General features: G+C 33.4%; 1 protein-coding gene across 3 annotated transcripts; it reads right to left on the reverse strand.

Moving 5' to 3' along the window:
- Positions 1–1,781: 1,781 nt before the first annotated feature.
- On the reverse strand, positions 1,782–12,296 carry LOC117122418 (organic cation transporter protein-like). Of its 3 annotated transcripts, none has more exons than XM_033268015.1 (10): positions 11,798–12,292; positions 8,098–8,201; positions 7,654–7,808; positions 6,386–6,554; positions 5,933–6,071; positions 4,961–5,049; positions 4,088–4,296; positions 3,195–3,309; positions 2,441–2,650; positions 1,782–2,145 (listed from the first exon to the last, which is right to left on the reverse strand). In XM_033268015.1, exons 1-10 carry the CDS (start codon positions 12,161–12,163, stop codon positions 2,082–2,084), a joined length of 1,620 nt encoding a protein of 539 aa, XP_033123906.1. In that variant the 5' UTR covers positions 12,164–12,292; the 3' UTR covers positions 1,782–2,081. The 3 variants fall into 3 exon arrangements, with proteins under 3 accessions (XP_033123906.1, XP_033124051.1, XP_033123977.1); XM_033268160.1 differs by lacking the exon at positions 11,798–12,292 and adding an exon at positions 8,421–8,566; XM_033268086.1 differs by lacking the exon at positions 1,782–2,145 and having other exon boundaries at positions 2,517–2,650; positions 4,006–4,296; positions 11,798–12,296.
- Positions 12,297–19,505: the final 7,209 nt, after the last annotated feature.

Consider the following 19,505-nt stretch of genomic DNA (forward strand, 5'->3'; position numbering starts at 1 on the left):
CTCTCTGATAGATGGGTTATTTTAACTCTGCCGTTATGCATTGCGATAGGATCAACTTTGCTCTCTGTGGATGGGTTAATTTAACTCTGCTATAATTCATGCGATAGGATCAATTTGACTCTCTGTGGATGGGTTATTTTAACTCTGCTTGTTTTACTCTAAACATGAAGTTAATTTAACTCCAACAACCCAAATACTGGAGTAAAAATTACTCCAACATTATTACCTTGTATAAGTTTGGAGTGAAATGAGAGTCAACTTAAGGTTTACTCCCCTAAGGAGTTACTTTAATACCATTTAAGGAGTTAAAATAACTCCCAAAAAATAACTCCCCCTTTGGGGGTTATAACTACCCCACAGGTGGAGTTACAATAACTCCTCAGAATTAACAGGTCATCAGGCATCGATAACGCGTAAGGCAAAAATAAAACGCAGGCATGCAGTAGTTAACAAAAACATTTCTGTAGATTTGCTGACCCGTGTAAATGGTAAAGAATAAAGAGTGCACAATCCGTTAAAAGTTAACTTTAATCTCTACATTGTTTAGTGAGGTCTCGGCAATACAATTCTGATAACCATTCATTGACCCATCTATTCAGCTAATCTTATTGTTAAATTCTATACAAAATATAAAGAGTATAGAAAAATCACAATATCTTGAATCGCTCTTCAGAATACGTTTTAAACCTGTTCCAACCATGGACTTTATAATAGGTTCAAGTCCCAACTTACTGAAGTTTTTTTTTTTATTTGCTGAACATTAACAATAGCTGCTTACCTTTAAACTTTTATTGTTAACTATCGACAACTAATCCCTCGGTCACGTGCTTTTATTTGCCTGTAGTCAGCCCATTACATGCTCTGTGTTCACTAGCGCATCACTTGGGAATATGTTATGTATTAACCATGGAGGAATTAGTTTAGTCTGAACTAATTCCTCCATGGTATTACTGAAGGCGTTGTTAGCAAAAGAGATGGAACTGAATTCCTAGATAAGTATATATAGTATAGACACTCTCTCATAAAACATTTAATAATTCCATGTGACAAACTATAATCAACTTCAAATTAACTAAAAAACATTCAGATATCAATTTTAACCCTAACCCTAAACATAAACATTTCTTTCTTTAAATTATTGAAAAACTAAAATAAACGTTCACAAAACATAATTTTCTCCCCTCTCCAAACCCACCTACCCAAAATATTTCATACAGGTAAGTCCCTTACCCACCCACACTACAACAAACTTGCAGTATTGAAGATAGAAATTTGTAATTACACCACCGCAGAAAATAATAAAAATTAAAGAGCAAATCATGTACAAAACTTGCCCTTTCCAGACCATTTTTATGCTCCCTTTACAAAATCTATCAAATAAATAAGAAATAAACTCGAACAGCCCAAAATGTATTTAATTTTAGTGTTATTACTATTAGTGTGATAAGTTCTGGCATTTTAATGGTAAGTTTAGTTTAAGCTTTAGATCAACTCCCAATTAAACAGTGTTCTAATCAGGGTGTGGTTGTATAATTTTATAATCTGGGAGGGAAGATTTACTTTAAACTTCTATTCTCCATTCATTAACTATTAAATCATCACATATTCGTAAAATGTCTATACTTAAAGCAAGTACATTCTCCAACTGTAGGCGTTATTTTCTGGTTGTAGATAATATGAAGTGCTTTGATAATTTGGCCAAAAATAAAATACTACTCAGCTCTCATATAAATCCAAAACAGAAGGAAAACGTCATAGAAAACTAGAATAGGACTCATTAATATACATAAATATTTTATTGGCAAATAAATGTGGTTTTTATCTTACTATGGCCTGATACGTAGTCTCAGAGTACTGCCTCTGTTACCTCTAATTAAATACTTTTACAAGTAACTAAATAGCAAGTAAAATCAAGCAACAAAGGCGCATTTTATTTTTTAAAAAAGGCAAATAATTGTCACAAATATAAACATTACTGATTAAAATAATATTGTAGAACTCTTGATTATTAAATATTGTTAATTGTTGTTTAATAATTTCAACCAATGGCAATATATTGTAACAATCTTTGCAAAGAAAAATTAAGACTTGACAGGTTGCAATCCAATATCGTGAAAACTTCCACTGCTTCGCTTAGTAGTTCTCCTGTACAAGAAATAAAAAATGATTATTTTTTGAACACTAATCTATTTTCTATCTTGAAAATGTTTGTTTTTAGTGGGCTTTCCGAAATTTGGTAGATTGTGTAATGCTATAAGGCGCCCTTTGTTGATATTGCTAGCACACAATGCCGTTCATTAATCCATTCATTACTTAGCCATAAAAGGAATCAAGGGAATACAAAAGCTCATATAAACAGCCCACTGTAGTTATTAGGCAAGTTAAATGTAACGTTTGTTTATGTTGTCTGCTTAAGAAAATATTATAATTGTATATATACCTCGTAATCATCTCCGCCTCTTCTATAGTCTGAGGTAGTGGAACATTTAAAGTTTCGGGCAAAAGTAGCGCCAACAGTCCAGCAGATACTGAAGTTAAACTAAATGCCACCAATGGTAATGGTGTCCATAATTTCTGCAGAAAAAGAATCTGAGGAGCAAGTACTCCAGCAACACGTGACCAGAACGAACAGAATCCTAAACCGATGGTCCTAATAGACAAATATAAATTCAATGGTTGATGTGTAATGTGAAGTATATTCCATCAAATTTGTGAGCGTGCTGTTTGCGTGGGTGATAAATTTTCGAATTCACTGAAGTTGGTATTGATAAACTACCGTGTATTTCATTTAGGAGATTTGACCATCATTTCTATTTTGTAGAAACGTTTCTCTAAATAATAGTTAGTTATACAGTGGTCCATATTGGGAAACCCCATTATTTGGAATACTCCTTTTAGCTATGTTGTTTGATTTCGATCATATATAAGTGGCTCCAGAATTGTATGTATATCATGGCTATTAGCATTCTTAAAAGCAATACTTCTTCTTTTTCAACTGTGTTTATAAATTGATATATGGAAATATATTCATGTGATGCAATAGTAATAACTTTCTTACCACCAAACAAAATCATAGTATATTTTAGTCCCATCTGAGACTGGTTTCATTGTGTTTTTGGCAAGGTAATTCAGTTGTATCTGAATTTTGTGTTCAGTCATAAAATGGCATTGGCTTTTTTCTAAAGCAGACTCACCTAATGTCAGTTGGAAAGAGTTCAACAGTATATACGTAGACGATGGCAAAGGCTGATGTAATGAAGAACTTGCCAATCATTGCTGTAGTCGTCCTCAATTCTACAAAACTTGAAGCTGGACGATTTACAGGTTATTACGATATCGTTAGGACAGTTTCATAAAATTTAAAAAATGAAAAAATTATCCGAGCATAAAAAGAATATGTCAAGTTGTATGCTACTCCCGCAATAAATTGTATTGTAAATGGATACAAAAGTATGAGCAGTTATTCATATTGCAAAGAAGTACGTTTGTGAGCTGTCCCTGCTCCCTCTCTGAAGTACAGGTTATGAACATTTGTATTAACGTACTACCAATTGCTTAGGGACCAATTGAGATATATTACTTAAGTTTTGATAGAATTGATTTACTGTTCAAGGATGGATTTGTATCAAATGTTCTGCCAATTGTTTACCAGGGACCAATTGAGTTACTTAAGTGTGATGGAATTGGTGTACTGTGCAAGGATTTGTATTAATGTGCTACCAATTGTTTTCCAAGGGAATAATTGACTTAAATTAAGTTTGATAGAATTGATGTGATGTATTGTACAAGCATTTGTATATATTAAATGTTCTTCCAATGTTTACCAGGCGCTTGAGTTACATTAAGTTTAATGTAATTGATGTGTACAAGGATTTTTATTAAATGTGCTGCCAATTGTTTACCAGGGACCAATTGATTTACTAAGTGTGATGGAATGGATGTACTGTACAAGGATTTGTGTATTAAATGTGCTGCCAATTGTTTACTAGGGTAAAGTTACATTACCTACAGTAAGTGTGATGGAATGGATGTACATTACAAGGATTACTTCTGAAACATCTATCAGCAAATCTAAACGCAGACTTACGAATCCATAAATTTACCAAGCACCCGCTTCCACCTGCTACAAGCGTTCCTCCCAGAGTCAAACGCCTACCAACTTTTTGAATAAAAAACCAGGTAAAGAGGTAGGCGAACATCTCAGTAAGACCTCCGAGAAAGGTTCCGAGATAGACATCGACATTTAGACCCTCGACACCGTACGTTAAACCGTAGTAAACAAGGTTAATAGCAAACCTGTAAACAAGGTTATAATTATTATAAACGTAACATGAGGGAACATAATTACTAAGAAAGGCTTGTTTATTTATAATATAATATATAATCTGCGTGGTTGGCTTAAACCAGATCATGTAGACAAGAGTGCTCAATGCAGTATATAGCAGAGCAGATAGACAAATAAAACATGAAACACTGGGTTAAAGACTCAACATTTTATTGCACTACAGGCTGTTTCATGAGCCTAGCACCTGATGATTGAGGTACCCCTCATGAAACAGCCTGTAGTGCAATAAAATGTTGAGTCTTTAACCCAGTGTTTCATGTTTTATTTGTCTAATATAATATATATATATATACATATATATATAATATATAAGACTTACTAATGCGTTATTACTAGTATTTAATTTATACTCAACATATTTTTGCTTAATTTAAATTGTTAAGAACGTTCATTAATCATTTGAACAATTAAAAAAAAAAGTAGCAATTTAGGGACTAATGATATCAAGGAGGCACTTTTTGAGTTCTGACGCAGTAACAATAGTAATGACGTCATTATTTACAAATAGGCCTAGTAGAGTAGTGTTAAGTAATCATGCCGTTACCATAGATATTAACTGTACCACGATATTATACTGTACTGTCTGAATCTTTATTAATAAATAAGGCGACATACCAGCTGTAGGTAATGTTGATTGTTTTAAACCTCATAGAGCGATACCGAATAATATCAAGCGGATTAGTCTTCCTCGTAGCTTTAGATTCCTAAAAAAAAAATACACAAGACCAGTTAATACACAACCGTACAGCTGAACTATAAAACGCACTAACAATAATTAACACATACACACAGATAATGTATAAAATAAATTCATCTAATTATATTCAATATAGACATGAATATTTAATGACGATGATGATGATATCCATATCCCTTTAGTGGAGCCGTATACGTCTTCTAGCTTTTGGTCTTGCCATATTCACGGTTCCGTGCCACTTTCTGATATCATCTATCCATGCCTTACTCTCTTACACTTTCTCATCACCTCACCTTCAATAGTAGAAAGTGCTATGCTGTCTTCTATGCGTTTGCAGTGGTAAAATTTAGCAGTTTTTCACATTTTCATTTGTTCCAGCAAGCCAACCTCATCTCTTACCCCCATCAATATGTTAATAAGCCTTAAATATTCTAAACTTTTGAAAAAAAAATATATAATAATTGAAATAGGCAGGGAAGTTTAAAACATGGGCTATGTTGGGGGTTTTGTTTTGTTTACTTTTTTTTTTTTAATTATAAAAGTTTGATTTGATAAGTTTTTCTTTAGACGCACCGTTACTACTGTTGAAAAGTGTCGTTTCTAAATGAAGAATGAGAATAACTACTGCACTAAATCATTGTATTTTTTAATGACACTGAGATTGAATACATTAATATATAGCGTAGGTTTATAATAATAACCTAGATTAAATATGATTGATATAGAGTGGGTTTATAACAATAACAATGAAACAATTACTATTATTCGTGTGGGGTGGTCATTTACGTGCTTATTTGTCTACTTGAAATAAATTCTAATTGGCTGTTGTCAATAAGTATAAGTATTAGCGAAACTCGCCAAAGAAATATCAAAGATGAGAGTAAACTTACTGTGTCGACTTCTAAATTTTCAAATATCTCATCTGGCAAATTGCCGTCATTGTTTCCCTTTGCAATCCGTTGAAGAATAAGCTTTGCTTCATCTGTTTTTTTCTTAACAAGCAACCAACGAGCAGACTCCGGAATTAAACTTTTCGAAAATATAAAGATTTATAGCAAATTAATATTGATTCGCATGACTCAGTTTTTTTTTGACTGCTTTAACTATTTTTTAAATCTCTTTTCACAATTTTCTCTTCATCTTCTTTGTGTGCGTGACACTAAACAAAGAGCGCATAAAGACATTCCACTGTAGTTATGCGCTATAGAAATTGAAGACTATCACCGGTACCGATTGTATTACATGTGTGTGTGTGTATGTATGTTTGTATAGGCCTATATGTATGTATTATGGTACATAATATTCGTTAATTTTATACAATAAATAAATAATCTGGTTCTTACAAATAGAGCAATAATAGAGGCGACATTGCGATACTGCTTGCAACGAGTAGTGTTCTGTAAGATCTTATGAAATATCCGATGACAGCTGTCAGCATGTAACCCAGGCACCAGTACAAGTTCGCAATTGTAGCTATCATAGCTCGCCTTGAAGGCCCAACCAACTCCGTTACTAAAATAAATTCAATACACAAATTATTTACAATTACTATTTTTCAAATAAATACATAAATAATTTATTTCAAATAAATACATATTTTAGACAAACTTCTGGACCAGTGGCGTCGAGAGGGGGTGTCGGGGGGGGGGGTCGCTGCCCCGGGGTCCGGGTCTACTCGGGGGTCCGGACCAAGATGAAAAATGTTCGGGGTAAGAACAAAATCTCCATAGGGCCCGAGCCAAACCAGGATGAAAACTTTTGTTGTCAGAACAAACTCTACATTATGGTTTATGGGCGTCTTTCTGTATTTTTATTAGATTAATAATCCCCCCCAGGGGAATAGTCCACACAATGCTCTCCCGTTACAAACCAGATGCAAAGTGGTATGTATATACGTGTATTATATATATAATTATTATCGTTTATTCATCAGATTATTCTGATACATCTACATTGCAAAAAAATAATCACATGGAATCGTATTCATGTTTGTGGGTTTTGGACAAATAGGGTCTTAGGAGGAGACTTAATTTGGGGAGCGGCCGAGTGGGGGTCCCAAGTGAAGAGGGTCCCAAGTGAAGAGGGGGGCATAATAATAATATGTCGTTCTTATATAGCGCTTCATGCATTTACAAGGCCTCTAAGCGCTTCACATTACTACCCCGGTCATTGGACACAAATGGAACACCAAATTAAATTAGTAAATGAAATGATATTATCATTCCATACATTGCAGCTAGTAATCAGCGCAGGTCGTGTTGGAACCTACCAGGTACCCACTTGTACTCCTGGGTGGAGAGAGGCAACCGTAGATAAAGTGCCTTGCCCAAGGACACAAGCGATTTGCACAGCCAGAGTTTCGAACCCCCGACCTCAAGGTTGGGAGTCCAAGCCACAACCGGTGCACCAACCGCTCCTACACGTTGTGAAGTGTTTCCCCGGGGCCATTACTGGCTCTCGACGCCACTGTTCTGGACACTTAAATCTATCAACATGACATAACGTGACAGAATTAATACGCATATTATAGTATTATTTGTCAGATATCAACCTCTGTGGCGAGTGAGTGAATTCAAATAGTGAAAAGTCAAATCCTTGATAATTCACATACCATATGTAAAAATTGAACAAAATAAGCCAATGTTCGCAATTCCGATTAAGAAGCGGGAAATAGCGAATAACCAATATGACGATGCTAATCCGCTCATCAGTCCCGCTAGCAGTGTTACTGCGAGCGCTACGAATATTGTCCTTTTTCTCCCATAACTGAATGAAACAAATGTTGATAAAAATTGATTAACAATGTAATAAAGAGTAGGCGAGAACGCCAGCTAGACAACATTATGCTGTTTATCACATAGTAAGTAGATTTTCACTAGGCCTACTACGTACAGGTTGCAGGTTGCATTTTGTTATACTTTGCCGTTGTAAACGTTGTAAATTATCGGGTATGGTCAGTGCCTTTGATCATTCATTTGGAATTAGCGCTAGTCTTTGGCATTATTAATATTACTTGAAATAATTCACCATGACGTTTTGTAACGTAACAACTTACTAGTCGCACATAAATCCAAAGATGATTGAACCAAAGAAAAAGCCGGCAAGATATAATGAAGCAGCCAAAGATGATTTATAACTATCGTCACACACCAAATCAAACTGTAAGAATAATAATAGCTACTGGTAAATTGATAATTCATACAAAAAGAAGAGTCAATTATATATCATATAATATTAATTGTATTCAAATTAAGTTTGCTGCGGAAAATAAATAATCGAGCATTGATAATGCTGCATCATCACTATAAAAGCCATATAAAAGTAATCTACTCTATTATTTTGAGTAAGCAAAATATTACTCCAGACGCGTGCACCTACCGGAATTATATTCCCTGACTCGTTAGATACATTTGAACTAACAGCATAAAGATGTCGGATATCAGCTTTTACCGGCAAAATTAGATTTTTCCCGTTCGTCGAGACGGCCGGACAAAGTGTATCCGGTTCTTTTGTTCGGACCAGCTAGGCAGGATTGCACCAGTAGTGCAATCCTCGACCTTACCTTTAATACAAAAAAAATGTGGTACGAACTAACTGGATGAAGAAAATTATAGACTTGAATGAATTCAAAGGATACAAAGCTGTTCTTGTTGTATAAAGTAAAAAAATATCATACTGTTTGCAGTGAAGCAGCGAAAAATAGAATAATGGTGTGTGTCAAAAAATATTTAAGCCCTACTGATCTCCGACGATACAGGCAAACGCAAAATGGAATTCTGAATGAACCTTCATATTTACGTTCAATGATTTCCCGATATACTCCATCTCGCCTTCTCCGATCTTCCTCCCAAATTCTTTTTTCTGTCTCCAAATGCCGTACCAAAACCTACGGTCAAGGTTCTTTTACTTTTGCGTCTGCCTATTTCTGGAACCAACTTCCAAATTACATAACTTCTTCCAACTCTATTTGCAATTTTAAGTCACAGCTTAAGACCTATTTGTTTTCCGGTGGCTTTTCACATGCGTTGCGCCTTTGATCTTGTTTGGAATTGGCGCCATATAAATTCGAGATATTATTATCATTATTCCCCCTCACCCTGCTGGTTTCACCTCCGGTTTGATAATTAAGGTACTTGGTTTTTATAAACTGCCTGGTCCTGGGTTTAAATCCTTATTCATGTATCGACATAGACCTATTCTGATGTATACATGTAAACAATATCCACGGTGCGCGGCTTAGTGGAAATGTCCATTCCATCCACTGTCCTCTTGTGTTTCCGCTGCAGGAGCTCTGAATTTAAGTTTGAATAGTGCACCTTCTTTTGGATGAAGCAATTAGTTGTTCTCGTCTGCAATCCAAGTGCACGTTAATGAATACAATTCACTTTCGGAAAAAGATAGGAGATTGCCTCCCGCTGTACTGCCCAATCCACCACCCAAGGACCCCACTGAAAATAAGTCTGTACTTGGGTTTTTTTCTTGGTGTATTTCGCACAAAGTAATCCAATCCAATTTCGAGATTTCCAGTTTGCCTATTACAATATCAGTCCTTTCAAATAACATGGGGATGAACTTATTTTAATATTAAAGAGTAAATGTAACTATATTTACTGGAACGAAAACTCCAAACACCACAAAGAGGTATGGAGAGAATGATGGCAGGTTACACAAGAAGAGACAGGAAAAGGAACAGATGGATTAGAGAATAAGCAAGGGTGAAGGACATAATAATCACTGCAAAGAAAAAACCAAATGAAGATGGACCGGACATCTTGCAAGGTGAAAGGACGATTGATGCAGCTGATTAACAACTGAATTGCAACCACGATATGGCAAAAAATGGAAACCCACAAGCTATGACGAGATGAGCTGGTACAATTAAAAGGATCAAGAGCAAGGATAAGATTGCTGGGACATACTGAAACAGATGACATAGTTTGGGAGAGGCCTTTGCCCTGCAGTAGGATGTAAACATGCTGTAGATGGTGAACTATATTTAATTAATGATTATCCAACATAGACCTAAAAATGTCGTAAAAAATACACATAATGGGTAGTAAACAACGAATATGATTTTAATGATTTAAGCATGGTTTCCAAAAAAAAACGCTACACTGTCGCCACAGCATTTTCTGTACAATCATGGTTGCACCATGGAGGAAATATATTATTATATAATAATATATATTATAAAATTTTACTGCGTCGGAAAAGCTCCCAGATTCGACCGATCAATCAGCATCACCGAAAACTGCTGGTGAAAGCGTGTAGCGATTGTATTGACAACAAGCTTTTTAGATTCCAGTTACTAAGCTGAACTCGTCAACTTTACACCTATTTTAAATTAGTGCAATTAACATAATATTTTATGACGGACGATTGCTCAATATTTGTTGTATTATAATCCCTATAAATTTATGTATGTATCATCGTGCAATGTACATATGATACGATATGATATGTGATATTAATAATTTGCCATGTTTAATGTTTGTTCTTTATTACCGTATGTTCAATGGCTGCTGTACTTAGTTATATAGTAATAAGAATACTCCAGTTCAGGTTTTAATAATAAATATAGGGACTCTTAGCACCGGTGTCCACATTCAATGCTCATGGCGCTAATAAAAACTAACGGAGAAAAAAGTAACAGAAAACCAGGTTTGAAAATTGAGAGACGGGGTCGTCAAGCCCGAATTCAGTCAATGAATGGTGGGAAATCAGCCATACATGACCAAATCTCTGCCTTGCAGAAGTTAGTTACAATTACGTAAAATAATGACCGAAAATGCGATTTGAAAAGTTGAGATTTAAACTAAATTTAAATGATGCTGGTCCCATCGATTGTTTTAGCTGCATTTGTATATTTAATTTGATGGCAAGATAGATACCAAGACTATTCTATATGCATCTATATAAAAAAAAAATCGCATCTTTTTGTATCATAAACATAAAATAATTGTATCATTCTAATATCATTCATTTTTCATTATGTAGATCTAAACCTGAGACAACTATACAAGTATGGTTGCCTTGTATAGTTGTCTCAGATCTAAACATAATAAATATTTTTCTTTTTTATTTGAGCAGCATAAGCAATATGCTTCGACATAAACAACATAAATGACATTTTCAACAAATATAGTCCGAGCATGGGGATAATAAGTAAGATAAATTTTTTTTTGGCACGTGTCAGCCCGTTTAACAGTAAATTCGAAACTAACTAAATAACTAATACAAAATGAAAAATAACACTAGTAAATGGTTGTAATGTATTTTTTTATTCTGAATGTACAATCAATCTTGCAACATGTACATAAAACAAAGACCAGAAACAAGAAGCACATTGGGATGTTCTGAAAGGGCATACACGTGTCGGTAATTGTTAATTAAATATTGAATTTATCTAGCATGAGGAAGGGTGGGAATTGAAGTTTACTTCAGTCAAGTCATGGTCAAATGTAAAGGTGATGATCGACTGACAGTGTCAGTTGACTCACACTGGAATGATGATGCGATTGTAATTAAACATAAAGAATATCTAAGGCAGTAAAACCAAATTAAAATGATTGTCTTAATTCACTTTATTGCAATTTTGACTTATTAATATACGCCTACGTATATGTTATTATTACAATTTATCCTTGTTATTGAATACGGTCTTCGTACGCACATTTATTTTTGTTTTCAATTTACATTTCTTGTGTAGGCTTGAGCATAATTATATGAAAAGTACTGTATTCTTGAACTCCTACCTCTGACACAATAGTAGATTTATATTGAGATCTGTCGTACGTCCATCCATGTTCACAATCGGTCAACTCCGTCTCATTTTCGTTGCTTGTATATATTCTGCATTGCGTTTCATTTATGAATAAAGTCCCCTCGTCGTCAGGTGGTAGACTCATGCTAAGATTTGCTTTCCAACATTCGTCGCCGTCCACATCGCTGCAATTTGCAGTTTCTGCCAACTTACAGTGATGATCCATGCTTCCATTGATAAACACTGTGCATATATTAAAGAATGCATTAGAAATGATTAGGGAACAAACAGAAAGCGACAAGAGTTTACTGTAGCGACCATATTCCCCTAGGTAGGTAAAAATATCATCAAATTTCATAGTGATATGTTTGCAATCCAAAATGCACTGATGGAACGAAAGTAGGAATGAATTGCTGGTTGACAATCACAATAGCTACTTATAAATAGTGGATGCGTGTGAGTGAACATGTTCTATGTGGATAATAGCAGACATAGTAAAAACAACTGTCCTTGCCAAATGGCATAGCTGGATACTCAGGTCACGTGCTTTTGAAGAAGCACCAATCGTGGTGGTAAAAATATGAGAGGTTTGAGTGGAGATGATAGCTTGGTTTTTTAAGACAATTTTCTTCTAATCCCAGGGTTCTGGATTCAATTCCTGTTATGGTACAGGAACAAAAAGACTTCAGCCTTATAAATGTATCTTTCGATCCTGTCATTGATGATTTACTTGCTGTTGATGCTCTCTTATCTTGCCAAATTGAATAAAATTAAATCAAACTATTACAAAATCAGTAATTATCAGTCATTATTTTAGTGAGGAGAAACAAAAAGCGAAAATCCCGTCATCGATAAAGTTTCCTGTTATCCGAATCAACGTATAAACAAAACACATTAACAATGAAAAAACACCTTTTTGATTATTAACAACATGTTGGCAAGATGGCATTGTAAAAAATAACAAAAGTGGCAATTTTACATATACCTTCTGAATGGGTTGATTGGAAATTTGAATATTATTGTCAGCTTCATTGAGTACAAATGAATTTTATAAAACGTTATAGACTAGTCTGCTGAACAGGACTTTTCGAAGTACTGTATCGACGGAAACGTTACACATCATCTTTGCGTTTCCGTTCTGTTTAATACTTTGTCATCACAACTGTGAGCTCACCAATAGGGGGCTTACTGGCATGAAGTGTGTTGTAGCGTGAACAGCTGGCATTGTCTCTTGTCCCGGTTGATGGTTTGGCGACTTCTTTCCTGAATGAATTGCATGTTTGTCCCAGTTGGTTTTAGTTTCCTTGTTCTTGATTTAATATAGTTGCTTTTTACAGCACCTTTGATCATTCAATTTGGAATTGACAATATATAAATATTTGGAAAAGTACAAAAACAAAATATAAAATGAAAAGAAAACCCAAAAAATGTAGTCTGCATTTAATATCCTTAAATGTCAGAGGCTTGAGAGATAACCATAAAAAAAACGAAAAATTTTTAAATGGTTAGAACAAAATGTAGATATTGTTTTGCTACAAGAAACACACTTTGATAAAGCATCAGTAAGTTGTCTTTCTAAATTTTGGAAAGGTGAAGCATATCACAGCTTCGGATCAACCAATAGTAAAGGTGTTTCGATACTGTTTAAAACAAGTTTTGGCGCCAAAAACATCTATTGTATATTTGTAGAGGGAGAGGGTAGGAATATAATTGTAAGTCTAAAGCATAAATATAAAACAATAAATTTAATCAATTTATATGCACCAAATAATTATAAAGAAAGATCACTTTTCTTTTTAAAAAAATGGGAAAAAAGATTGATAGTCTTTGTTACGGAAATGATGAATACATTGTCATGGGTGGTGATATGAACTGTGTTCTAGATCGCAACGTTGATCAAAGAAACAATATCCCCCACTATAATAACTCACCGTTAGCTTTGAAAAAATTGTATGTATAAACATAAACTAATTGATATATGGCGACACTGTCATAAAAAAAACGTTTCAATTCACATGGAGAAGGAAAGATACATATAGGAGATTAGACTACTGGACCGTATCAAATACATTACATACAAATGGCGATATAGTGCATACTGACATAAGGCCGGCCGTATTTACTGATCACCAGGCGATTTCACTTAAATTGTTTATAGATCAATGTGAAAATGGTCCAGGTATCTGGAAAATAAATAATAGCATTTTAGAAGACAACACTTATTCCTTTAATATATTAACAATTATTGAGAAGTTTAAAAAAAATGAATAGGCTATAATCTAAATCCAGAGCTTCTGTGGGAGTATCTGAAAGTGAAAATAAAAGAATACACATGTAAATTTTGTGCAAAAAAAGAAAATAGGAAAAAAGAAAAAAAAAGAAAAATTACTTAGAGAAGTTAATGTACTTACAAATAAGTAAAACATTGTTTACGATAAAGATATAGAATCTGTTTTAAAAAGTAAGACAAAAGAATTAGAAGCTATCTATGAGTCTGACGTTCGAGGCGCACAAATTCGCTCAAGAATACAATGGTTCGAAAAAGGTGAAAAAAAATAATAAATTCTTCTTAGGACTAGAAAAAAGTAAGGCAAAAAGAAAACACATCACATGTGTACTAAAAAATTGGTAAACACACGTCAAATATTGGTGATATCCAAAAAAAGCAAGTTAAGTTTTATGGAAACCTATACAAAAATACAAATATACCTGAGATAATGATTAATTCATATATAAAGAAAACGAACCTTAAAAAAAATTCTCCGAAAACGAATTAGAAGAATGTGAAGGTGAAATCACGGTTGAGGAATGCACAAATTATTTATATATAATGAACCTTAATAAAAGCCTTGGTTCTGATAGACTTACGGTACAATTTTACCGTTATTTTTGAGAAGATCTTAAGTATAATTTATGTAACGCTCTAAACTATTCTTATAGAAATAATAAGTTAAGTACCTGTCTCTTATACACATCTAGATGTGTATAAGAGACAGAGTATATATATATATATATATATATTTTAGGGCTAGAGAAAAGCAAGGCAAAAAGAAAACACATCACATGTGTACTAAAAGAAAATGGTAAATACACGTCAAATATTGGTAATATCCAAAAATAGCAAGTTAAGTTTTATGGAAACCTATACAAAAATAAAAATATACCTGAGATAATGATTAATTCATATCTAAAGAAAACGAACCTTAAAAAAAATATGAATATGAAGGTGAAATCACGGTTGAGGAATGCACAAATTCTGTATATAAAATGAAGCTTAATAAAAGCCCTGGTTCTGTTATTTTTGGGAAGATCTTAAGTATATTTTATGTAACGCTCTAAACTATTCTTATAGAAATAACAAGTTAAGTACTACTCAAAGATTGGGAATAATTAATTTACTATTCAAAAGTGGAGAAAGAGAAAAGCTCACCAACTGGAGGCCTATTACATTATTAAATGTAGACTACAAAATTATGGCCCACGTCCTTTCTGATAGATTACAAACAGTTATTGGGTCGATTATTGATTATGATCAAAAAGGCTACATTACTGGGAGATTCGGTGGTGAAAATGTAAGATTAGTGAACGATATTCTTTTTTACTCAAATAAACACTTAAAACCCGGTGCAATGATTTTTTTTTGGACTTCGCAAAGGCATCTGACTCAATTTGATGGAATTTGATGATTAAAGTGCTTGAAAAAATTGGGTTTGGTAAATCTTTTCAAAGGTGGATAAGTACAATATACACAGACACAGAATGTATAGTTACAAATAACGGATGGAGCTCAGATCGTTTTAATATGTAAGGTGGTGTGAGACAAGGATGCCCACTTTCGCCTTTATTGTTTACACTAGTCGTGGAAGTTATGGCCGTAAATATTAGGAGCAATCCCTTGTACAAAGGCTTTGTATTGCCACAAAATAAAAGCAAGAAAAATTCAAAAAAAGTTGTGAAAATTTTCACAATTGGCCGATGTCACATTTTCACAAGATGAATACAGCCTTGTTCATTTTTTTAATGAAATTAAAACTTTTTGTAAGGTCTCAGGGTTAAAGTTAAATAAAGATAAATCAAAAGGCATTTGGTTAGGCACATCAAAAGATAATCTTTCGAATCCTCTGAATATTGTTTAGACAAAAGAACCTGTAAAATTTATGGGGATTTAGGTAGGATATGATGAAAATATATGTAGGAAAAAGAATTGGGATGACAAAATCACAAATTTAGAAAATACCCTAAAATTGTGGGGAAAAAAGACATTTATCTTTCTTCGGAAAGATTACCATAATTAAAACTATGGCTATATCCAAACTTCTATATAAATGCCAGCATAATAAATGTTCCAAAACAAGTATTTCCTAAAGTAGATAAGATATTATTTACGTTTTATGGGGAGGTAAAAAAGAAAAGATAAAAAGAACATGCTTTATGCGAAGAGTAGAAAAGGGAGGATTAAATATGGTCGACTTTCATTCAATGGTTAACTCTTTAACTTTGAATTGGGTTAAAAGACTTAAGCCCAGACCCTGGGAAATGGAAACTCATTCCCCTTTATTATCTGTATCCGTTGGAGTGGACGGTAAATGCGACTCAACTTAATTTTATAAAGCATACTAACCTTAATATCATGTCCGATTTTTATAAAGAAATGTTGAATTCAGTAGTTAAGTTTAATAATATAGTAAGCATAAAACCCAAAAATATATACGATGTTAAAAATCAACCAATATGGAAAAATGAGTTTTATAACTGTAGGCAAAAATTCAATGTACTTTAAAGTTTGGATAAATTCAGGTTACAAATCGATAGGTGATATTTCAATAGACGATAGATTATTAACGCGAAATGAATTGATCCCAAACTTTTACTAAAAGAAAATGGGCTAATTGAATATATCACATTTATAAATGCAATACCAAAAGGAAAATATTAATTTCAAAAGGAACTAATGATAAGGTACAAAAATATAAAAATAATGGCAATTCTTTCTTCAAAAAAGGTAAAAAAACTCTTTTTATTACTGGCAATTTATTTCAGACATTAATACCATTCCGCTAGCTGAACGGAAGTGGGAGTTAGAGTGTAATATAAATCATATTAACTGGGACGAAGTATGGTATCACCGAGTTAAATATATGAAATATACCACAAAAGTTGCCCAGTTTTTATTTAAGCTAATACATCGAATTTTACCATGTAATAACAGACTGAAACTATGGAAATTAGTCACAAATGCTAACTGTAAGAATTGTTGTAAACTGGTAGAAGACGAACACCATATTTTATTTATGTGTTCAAAGATAAAGCCTATATGGATACGGTTTAACAAGATAATTACTAAGTGCTTTCCTGGCGTAAGACCTATAAGCTGGATAAATATAATTGTTGGAACCAACAACAATATGGTAAATGAGCTTTTGTCTTTGCTGACGTTTTGCATTTATAAAGCATGTCTAAAAACGAAAATTGATTTTTTTTAAATGGATAAAACGGTTATTTGGACTTATTTTACATTTTTTAGAGGTTAAACTTCAAATTGAAAATGAATACGCATGTAACATAAATAAAGCAAATATGAAATGGTCACGTGTAAAAAATATTCTTCTGAAAGCGTTAGCCTAATTCCTAATTGCCTAATTATTTTTTTCCTGTGGTTTTGTAAATATATAAGCTTATTATTAAATTTTAATTAATTACAATGTATAATGGGAGAAATGTCTCTTTTTCTTAACTTTGTCATAAATTTTGAACTTAGAATTTGTGTGCATTCTAAACATTATGATATTGGTGCTGTACATCAGGAAAACAAAAATATTTAATAATTGGTACACTGTAGTGTATGTATGTTTGTTTTATTTGGGGGTACGCATTTTTACGTAGGCCTTTGTATATGTGTAGGTTATTGGTGGGTATGTGTGTGGGTGTGTGCGTGGGTGTGTGTTTGTTGGTGTATTTATGTATGTGTGTGTGTGTGTGTGTGAGGGTGTAGGTGTGTGTTTGTATAATACATATATTGTATGTATAGGCATGGAGGAAATGAATTACGGGAAATGTGCAATTTTCTCCTACTATTAAAAAAAGTATGCTTATGAAATTCAATTAATTTTTCTTTCTTTTAAATTTTTTTATATTGTAATGATGTATAAATACAAAATTGTTAGAGCATAAGATCACTGTATAATAGGAGAGAAAACGAAAAAATTGAAAATCATGAAAACAGAGGACAAATAAAGGTGGGTGATCCCCACAAAAGACAAAAATAAAATATTTGGCATGATTGTTATTATTACTTATTTGATAGTTTTTAGTGCATGAACATGAACATAGCTGAGTGATTGTTTTCTTTGTGCGGATGAGTGTGTCAGGTGTTAAGTGGTTGTCTTTTCTTTGTTGGTGTTCTTTCTGATGCCAAATAATCTATCTGCGTATTTAACACCCCATTTCGTTCCTCATATTATGTTTAGGATGCATAAGTATGTTTTTTTGAGGGTAGATAATGTTTACTGTGGTGATAGTGAATCGTGAAATTCTTACAAATTCGTCAATTCTTTCAGATATGCCATGATTGTATAAAGTTGCAGATCGTCACGTTGACTCTGATTTTTATTTTTCATGAATTAACAGTTTTGTTCTTAATGTTTTTCCTATGCTATCAGTATTCTGATCCGCAGCGAGTTTCAACGTGTTCAATAGGCCTATTTATATCCGAACAGTGTGTAGGGCATCCTACTTTCAGGCTGAGTTTAGCAGTTCGTAGTAATAGATATGTTATGGGACGTCATTGACAACCAATTTGAATAAGTTCAAGGCATGATGTCTCCCCACTAAAAAAACAGAAGATATCTATCGTTTATTATTATTATTATTATTATTATTATTATTATTATTATTATTATTATTATTATTATTATTATTATTATTATCATCATTATTACTATTATTATTATTATTATTATTATTATTATTATTATTATTATTACCATCACTGTCTCGATTATCGCTGTTTTTTAGCACATGTTCGTCTACGGCAGGACAAAATGTATCCAGTTCTTTCGTTCGGTCCACCAGGCAATGGTCCAAGATTGCCTCATCTTCAATACAAAACAACGGCAGTAGGGGGTGAAGCAGCGAGAAGTAGGTTAATGGTGATGTATAAAAAACTATTTAATGATCTCCAACGATACAGACAAACGCAAGGTGGAATTTCCCTTACCCTACTGGTTCCACCTCCGACTTGATAATTGAAGTGCTTGCTTTAAAAATTGCATGGTCCTGGGTTCAAATCCTTATTCAATACCGACATATTCTATTCTGACATTCTATCAACATAGGCCTATACATCTGAAATAAAACATATTTTGGAAGTTCATAAATTGATTTAATGAAGATACAGTACAATAAATTCAAAATCAATCAATCTAAAGAATCCAATCTACTTAGTCTGCTGAATTCATATATAACCCACAAAGTGCACACAATACTTTTTTTTTTTTTATTTAAAACATCTTTAGGCAGGATAACATATACAGGCGAGATCTTACCGCTGTTTTACAATATGGTCCTGCAAATACATATTACAATAACAACAACAAAAGTAACCATCACAGTACAACAAAATAAACAGCAGTTAAAACTTTGGTGGAAAACTATCCCCCGCCGGACACCAACCCGGTACTTCTGAGTCAAGGTTTCGGGGC

Source organism: Anneissia japonica, unplaced genomic scaffold (genome assembly GCF_011630105.1).
Source record: "Anneissia japonica isolate Jap-2015-1 unplaced genomic scaffold, ASM1163010v1 scaffold287957_len1322810_cov207, whole genome shotgun sequence".
In the NCBI taxonomy this organism is placed as follows: domain Eukaryota; kingdom Metazoa; phylum Echinodermata; class Crinoidea; order Comatulida; family Comatulidae; genus Anneissia; species Anneissia japonica.